Raw genomic sequence first — 8,329 nt, forward strand, 5'->3', positions numbered from 1 at the left:
TAATTACTTCTCTCTCGTAACATTATCCCAAAGTACAGCAACATTACCAAATTTTAGGTTGGTTACTTACGATGAATGAGACTGTCTTTTTACGTTTTTAAACTTTATAACTGTTACATGGATATAATTAACACCGAAACTGTCAATACAGTTTTTAAAATAACATTGGTTAATCGGTTTTTCTTCATCTACGCAATAAAAACGTTAAAACTCGGTTATTTATAATGTTTGAATAACGTCACAACATATAGTAACGTAACGAGATTAAATTACAAGTTTTTTGTGTTTTTTTTTACAGACTATGTATTCCAATTTACTGTTACTCAAGTCATTTAAAAAACATCATCTTTACCTCCCCAAATCCATGGACGCCGTTTTTGGGACTTATGGATCTTTTCCTTCATTTATCCTCACCCGATCCATGACTTTTGGACTTTGTGCATCCAGTAACAACACGAAAAACATAGTTGCTACGAGGCTTTGTGTATCTTGTAACAACACATAAAACGAAGTCCTTACGAAACACGATGTCAAAAAGATTTAATTCACAAGTCGACTTCGCTAATCACGTCTCTTTGGAACCTCACTCCCCAAAAAATCACGTGTTTAGTCCAACACAAATACAAGTTAATGGCTTACAACTAATTCGTTTTTTCTTCAAATACACGATTATCAGGCCATAGTTTTTTATCACAAATGTAATAACTTTTTCATATATGCAACAGAAATATATTCATAGAAGTCAAAATTAATCTTTATTACAATAAACGTGTCAATAAAATATTATATAATTGAATATATCTTATTTTCACTGTTATTCCTGAGCTCGTCTATGGTTTATTTGGTTAATATTACTACTTGGAATAGTCCATTACATTCCAAATGGGGCCCGGCATGGCCAAGCGTGTTAAGGCGTGCGACTCGTAATCTGAGGTTCGCATCCCCGTCGCGCCAAACATGCTCGCCCTCCCAGCCGTGGGGGCGTTATAATGTGACGGTCAATCCCACTATTCGTTGGTAAAAGAGTAACCCAAGAGTTGGCGGTGGGTGGTGATGACTAGTTGCCTTCCCTCTAGTCTCACACTGCTAAATTAGGGACGGCTAGCAGAGATAGCTCTCAAGTAGCTTTGTGCGAAATTCAAAACAAACAAACAAACATTCCAAATGAATAATCGCATTTGGTAATTAATTTATTTAAAGTTCGTCCAAATAAATAATTTATTAAACTTTCTACTGTACAGTATCATTCACAAAATCTGGTCATTACGTTATATTTGGACTACATTATTAAATCAGATTTATACTTCAGGTTTACAACACTTTACAAAATGCGGTAACAGTCCACCTAAAATAAAATTGGTTGGTTCACTATCTGGTTTTGAAATAAAGTGTATAGGTTGTCTGGTTGGTCAGGTTATGAGTATTGTATTTTGTCTGGTTGACCATTGATTATTTACATTTCTCTTCCAGGAAACAAATGTTTTGTAACAGATAAACCTTCATACTGAACACTAGTTTTTAATAGTTACATGTCTTGTTACTGTTCATAAGTTAGAGCAGGGGTGGACAATTCCATGGCCACAAGCCACATGTGGTCAGTGGATAGCACAATTGTGGCCAGTTCGAATTTAGTAATAAACTTTTTCTATCATTTGTTTTTTATTGTAAATTTGGTAATCAGCAGTTGCACTGCCTCACGTCATCACTAATGTCGCGCGCTTTATCACTCAGCTCATTTTGTAACGTCAGTCTGGTTTAGATGTTTGTTACCGAGTGAGAGTTGTTTTGCATGCAGTTGCAAACATTTTAATTGTGCAGCTTGTGATTAAATATATTTTGCATTTAATCCCATAATACGAGCAAGTGGATAATTCGAAGACAAAAGAATCCAGATGATGGTGAAAACTTAGAAAACAATTTAATTGATTCTGTCATTACCCCCAAAAAGAGAATGTCACGTGACTGAAAACACGTGAAACGATAATTTAATGAAATTTGTAGTGATTGAAGCAAATAATAAACCAGTGTGTCTTTTGTGTAACAATGTTTTTAATTATAATAATAATAATAATGTATGCAACTTTAAGTAACACTTTAATAATTTTCACAACGAATTTGATGTGAAATTTCCAGTTGATAGCAAAAATCGTCTGAATGAAATTTGCCATCTGAAAGCACAACTTCATGAACAAAAGGGAGGCCTAAAAGATTTTTATCATCGATGGAACTAGTTATGTTAGCTAGCTATAAAGTAACTTGGATTCTAGCTCAAGAAAAGAAATTATTTTTTAATATTGAATTAGTAAAAAAAATATTGATTGTGGTCATTGTAATTCTGTCGGAGAATTATGATTCAAAAATAAAAGATGATATTCTTCAAAAGCTAAATTACAATTAAGTCGAAGAACAATTGTCCACAGAATGTTAGAGTTAGTAAAGACATAGAAAATCAGTTACTTGAACAACTAAACAAACTGTTTATATTTTTCTTTTGGGTTCCATATGTAACTTCAGATTTTCAAGTGAGGAAAGAAATGTTTGGCCTTTGTGGATTACGAGATCGAACATGTGGAAAAATCATCATTGAAAAATTTCGTGAAATGTCAAAAAAATTCAATCTGGATTTTAGAAAAACTGGTTTTTGTCACAACAGACGCTGCTCCCTCTGTGACTGGGGAGAAATTAGAATTTGTTTCTCTTTTGAAGTAGCATTTAATTGAAAATAATGTGAAGTCCACACTGCCATCTTTCCATTGCATTTTGCATCAGTAAATTTATGTGCTCAGATGTCTAAAAGTGATGAAATGAAAAATTTGATGGACATTGTTGAAAAATTGTGAATTATATTAGAAGTGGAAGCTCTCTCATCTATCGACAGTTTGTTGAGTCTTTGAAGAAAAGTGACTGTAGTTTTGATGATCTTACTAATTTTGCAAATGTGAGATGGCGAAGTAGAGGAAAAGTCTTGGAACGATTTACTTCCTTATTTCTTCAAATAAAAGAGTATCTTGTTGAAAAAGGTAAGACTGAAAATTTCCCTGAAATTGAAACTTTGTCATGGTAGTGTGATTTACACTTTCTGTGCAATATGATGGCTCACTTGAATAATTTGAATGCAAAGCTTCAGAGAAAAGGTAAAATAATAAGCGAACAATCACAGTCTATTCATGAATTTCAGTTAAAGGTAAACCTCCTTGTGGAACAATTACAAAAGAATGATTTGACACACTTTGTAAAGTTCTATAGTTTTCTAGAAAATAATAATGACTATGATTACTCTGATCCTAAAGTTGATCTCTATGTAAACTGGTTTAAAAGTCTCAAAAATTTACTGATGGCTCACTTGAATAATTTGAATGCAAAGCTTCAGAGAAGAGGTAAAATAATAAGTGAACAATCACAGTCTATTCATGAATTTCAGTTACAGGTAAACCTCCTTGTGGAACAATTACAAAAGAATGATTTGACACACTTTGTAAAGTTCTATAGTTTTCTAGAAAATAATAATGACTATGATTACTCTGATCCTAAAGATGATCTCTATGTAAACTGGATCAAAAGTCTCAAAACTTTGAATCACGATTCTTCGAATTTAAAAATTTGAAATTGATATTTGAATTTTTGCATGATCCATTTCAATTTGACTTAGGAAATTTCCATAAAGAAATTACATCTTTTTTGTCTTTGGATAAAAGTGGATTTGAAGAAAAGGTGCTTACCCTGCAAAATGTAGAACACATAAAAAGGTAAACAAAAATGTCCTTTCAGAGAGATGTGGTTCATTATTCTGATAAATGAGAGTTTTCCAAATTTAAAAATTATTTTCCATGTTTGGATTCACATGGGTATGTGAGTCAACATTTTCTATGCTAGATTTTCTTATGTCTAGATACAGGTCTCAGCTTACTGACATAACTTTAGAAGCAGAGTTGAAAACCCTCATCAATTTTCACATTGAAGGTCAGTTGAAATGCAATTATTTTGATTAAACTAAAATCTTTCTTTTTTTGAATAGTGTGGCCAGTGTTGTTTTCATTAGTTACAGTTGTGGCCACTATGAAAAAATAAGTTGCCTCCCCCCCGATCTAACGTGTAATTTTACCTGACAAATCTGTGCTGTAACTGGATGAGTTTTAAAACAAAACATAGATAGATGAACATACAAGAAATCAAAGTTCAAATCTGGCCAGCACCAGGATAAGTAACAGTTTGTATTTCACTGACTCATACAAGAAAATACATTCAGTTGTATTTACAACTTCTCAGTAGATAAAATATGGTTTTAATAAGTAGAATTAAACTTATAATACAAGTAAATGTCAGTAAATATTGAATCATTTGGCAGTAAGAACATTTCATATGTAAACAGTCTGATAACATATCAAATATTCCTTCCTTAATTTAATAATCACAAACATGACAGAGATAAATAAACTGTTTATGAAGCTGTAGCAGTGAGATAAGTGAAGTAGTTTTGGTGTAACACATGGCAAGACTCCCTCCAAGCTCACACTGAACACAAACTGATGTACTTGTTACAGTGTAAATAACCAAACTACGTCCTCTTAGCAACAGTATGAAAATATCTCACTTTGTTGCCAACAGACATTACATCTTAAATAAAAAAAACTATACGTAATGGAGTTTTTTGTGTTAAGGTGAAATGAAAACTTTAAAGAAATATATCTGAAAACTAAATTACTATCTTCTGTTATCTGGCATACCAATGTTAGATGTAGTTCTTTCAAGATAGGCAAGTGGTCCCTGAAGGCCACCTTGATGCTGTTGTGGATCTCCAAATTGGCCACCCTGGGGCATTTGTGATGGATGAGTCACCATGCTCTGCTGCTGGACCATACCAGGATGCATGTTTGGAGGATGCTGTAATGGCAGTTGGTGACTGGTCATTTGATGAGGATGTGTTATGGGAGATGCTCCTTGGTGCTGTGGTGGTACAGGTTGGCAAATTCCTTGCTGTTGTTGTGCTGGTGAAGGAGTGGGATGATGCGACAGCCGGGGAGAGGCCGAGACCTCTGCCACTAGGCTCTGCCAATAAGAGATCTTCTCATTGTACTTTTGTAAGAGCTGTTCTTTACGAGCAAGTTCGTTTTTCAGTTCGTTGATATCCTGTAAAATTAATATCTCTAATTTTAATGTCATAATTGTAGAGTTCATATTTCTATACAGTTTAATAACTCAGAAAATCAAATTTCCAATATGCTCTGCCTTCATACGTTTTTATTATTAAATAAAAAGTATTCACTGACCTCAATAACAAACTGTTCTGGCTTCTGTGTTGACAGAAGAAGTCTCTTTTGAAGAAAGAAGCACTCCATTTGTTTGGCTAGATCCAGAAATCTTTGAATAGTTTGTTCCACACCTTCAAATTATAAATAAATGACTTTTTGTAATGTCAAGGATTGATTTTTATATTTTAGAAACAGAAACTTTACAAAATTATCTTTTTTCTTTCTCTGAACTCGTCACAAGTTTCCATGGTTACATCAACAATATCTAGAGATGAAGTCAAACTTATTGTGAAAATGTGATTCAATTACTAAAAAAAAAAAAAAAATTGTTCCTTTGCAGCTTAATCATTTCACTTGTCTAACCAAATCTGTAATTTAAAAATGTTTTGAAAAAGCTTTCCATTTATTTAACAGTAAAATAATTTATGATATTTTACTGGTAACACCTTTATTAACTTTTAATAGCTTTCTGGAAGTTTCCTGTCCTTTGTTTTTTTTTTAAAGTTATGTTATTCAGTTTATTTAATACTTAATTTTAGGCTAGAAATAAGTCTACCTGTTTTCACTTCTTCAGAGTCTCGAACATTGAAATGATCCGGGTTAGTGAGAGCAGCTAGACAGGCCTGGAAAGAGAAACAAGTTCTCTCATGAAGGCTAACTTAAAGCAATGCCCCCTATATCTCATCAGTTTCACTCGACTGAAATTACACACAGTATATTTCAAAAGACACACCTTATGTAACACTAACAAATTATTCATTTGTAAAATAATGTTTAAAGACCAAGACATTTCCATAAGAATATTTTCTATTAGTCACTTTTATTTAAAATGGCAGCAGTGAGCTTTATTTATCCAAATATTTACATCACACAAAGAAGAAAATCTGGTCTGATATACCCAATAATTACCTTATGTACATATTGCAAAAATCATTGAAACATATTTAAAAGTTTTGAAACTTAACAAACAAAAGTTAAACAATGCAAAATAATGTCAGTCAATGTGGTCAGTTCTAATATTTAGAATGAAATATAAATATTCCTAAATGAAACAAATACACATATTACTCTTACTAAAGGTGAAAATTCATAATACTACCTGCTTAAATTATATACATAAACATGAGAGTGATCAGAGAGACAAGTTTGGTCTACCACATCATGTTACTAACTTTGTATAAAAAGATATGTCTACCTCATCATGTTTATGGAATAACTTTATATAAAAGGACACGAACATTGTCTTGGTCACAAAACAACTGTTAATCAGATGAGATAAACTTGTAATGATAAACTGTTTAAAACAGTGAAATAACAGTATGATAAGCAATGATAAACCAAACATGCACTAGAGGGTTTGAGAAATATCAAAATATTTAGTACATTATTATAAAGGTAATTTGTCATTCCTGTGAAAGTACAAGCATCTATATGTAGAGTCAACAAAATCAACAAACAATAAATTTCAAGTGATTTATTAAAAAGTTTGAATGTTAAAGCCATTCTGTTCTAATTACTAAACTAACACTAGCATTCATTCTTCTCTCTGCAATTAAAATGAAGGTAATGAAGGAAGCCAAGCCTCGTGACTTTCCTTCCAGTGTTTTAATTGTTACTTCATTTCTCTGCACTATATAAAAAACAATTTCTATTTTTTGTAATATCCAACTTAGCATATTTAAAAATCTATCCTAGTTATTACAAAAAGTATCTGTAAACACATCACATTCCCTGACCAGTTTCAAAATAATTATATGTAAATACTTGTTAGTATCAACCCAGCTATTTTTAATGCAACTTTTCAAAGATATATATCACAAACAAGATGGATTCTACTACACTACAACATTCCACTCCTGTTTTAAGCACTTCTATTTACCCAGACCCATTCTCGTGTTTTTGAAAGATACTTTCTGTGTACGAGATTATCTCAGAACCTATGTTTGTAGCTTTCCATCTTACTTAACAGTATCCTGCATCAATTCATGTATATTACAAGGTTATCTTCCTTGTCTAGTATATCAGTCCATTCTTTTTTTATTATAAGTTTACTGTAGTAATTCTTCCACATATGAAACAGTTTCTTGCTACTAAGTACGATATTTACTTGCAATTTAACATATCCTCTCCAACTTTACATGTAATACTTGTATGACACTGCTCCATTCTATTTCTTTTTCCTTCTTAAAAACATTTTATTTTTCAAAATTTTAAGACAGATCATGTTTGTATGGGTTTGTCAAACATCAAAGTTTTCACAATGCTTTTGTAAGTAGCATTTTTTTTAATCAATGTTATCTGGTGAACACGACTTACTGTTTTATTTCACCACAACTATAACTTTTGTAGCAATTGTTTCTCTTGTAATGTAAATGTAATATGTCACTTGATTTCTATTTTAAACCTTAAAGGCACTATGCTTTACATTAGGGTTCTGACCATAAGGCTTTTATCAAGAGACTGAAAAATTCAATCTTTTATGTTGTATAGCACGCGTTATACAGAAAAACTAAACCTAGTCGCACAACAAATACACATTTCCAACAGGTACGCTAACACTAACGGTTTACTACTTATCCTAACTAGGATATACCATAAAGCTTTAAGTTTAGGCTCAATCTAACTTCTGTTATATTGACAAAAACACGAATAATCAATAATTTTGACAATAAATACACAGTAGGAAATTTTTCCCATCCACAGATTATTCTGAGTTTTCTATACCCTCATATGTCTACCTGAAAAGAATTTTCAAAATCGTCTACTATTCCTTGACCCGAAGTTCCAGTAGGATCAGCCATTTTATTGATATTGTTTAACATTAGATGGCGCCGTAAAAAAAGTTTTGATTAGTATTAATATTTATTATTATTTTTACTTACTTGTTCATTTTAAATGGCGTAGTTTATAACGACATGTTTGAATATTTCAGGGCATCCAATAAGTAATATCCGAAAATTTAATACAGAAAGTGCATCATCATTTCTGTCTTTGTAGAAGGCTTTAATAATTAAAATATGTAGTAGGACGTGTATAAAAATGTTCAGACAAATAAAAGAAACTAACCGAACTCCACTTTT

The 8,329-nt window shown here is 31.9% G+C and overlaps 1 protein-coding gene across 1 annotated transcript; it reads right to left on the bottom strand.

Moving 5' to 3' along the window:
• Nucleotides 1–4,169: 4,169 nt before the first annotated feature.
• Nucleotides 4,170–8,081, bottom strand: MED28 (mediator complex subunit 28). Its single transcript, XM_076515831.1, has 4 exons — nucleotides 7,988–8,081; nucleotides 5,806–5,872; nucleotides 5,268–5,380; nucleotides 4,170–5,127 (listed from the first exon to the last, which is right to left on the bottom strand). Exons 1-4 carry the CDS (start codon nucleotides 8,069–8,071, stop codon nucleotides 4,702–4,704), a joined length of 690 nt encoding a protein of 229 aa, XP_076371946.1. The 5' UTR covers nucleotides 8,072–8,081; the 3' UTR covers nucleotides 4,170–4,701.
• Between the last annotated feature and the right edge of the window lie 248 nt (nucleotides 8,082–8,329).

The sequence above is a fragment of the Tachypleus tridentatus genome, chromosome 7 (assembly GCF_004210375.1).
Source record: "Tachypleus tridentatus isolate NWPU-2018 chromosome 7, ASM421037v1, whole genome shotgun sequence".
Classification (NCBI taxonomy): domain Eukaryota; kingdom Metazoa; phylum Arthropoda; class Merostomata; order Xiphosura; family Limulidae; genus Tachypleus; species Tachypleus tridentatus.

Coding starts and splice junctions, on each gene's coding strand:
- MED28 (XM_076515831.1), bottom strand. CDS start 8,071: ATGTTAAACAATATCAATAAAATGGCTGATCCTACTGGAACTTCGGGT. Junction 5,873..7,987: donor ATTTTGAAAATTCTTTTCAG/GTAGACATATGA, acceptor TTCTCTTTCCAG/GCCTGTCTAGCTGCTCTCAC. Junction 5,128..5,267: donor CAGAACAGTTTGTTATTGAG/GTCAGTGAATAC, acceptor TTAATTTTACAG/GATATCAACGAACTGAAAAA.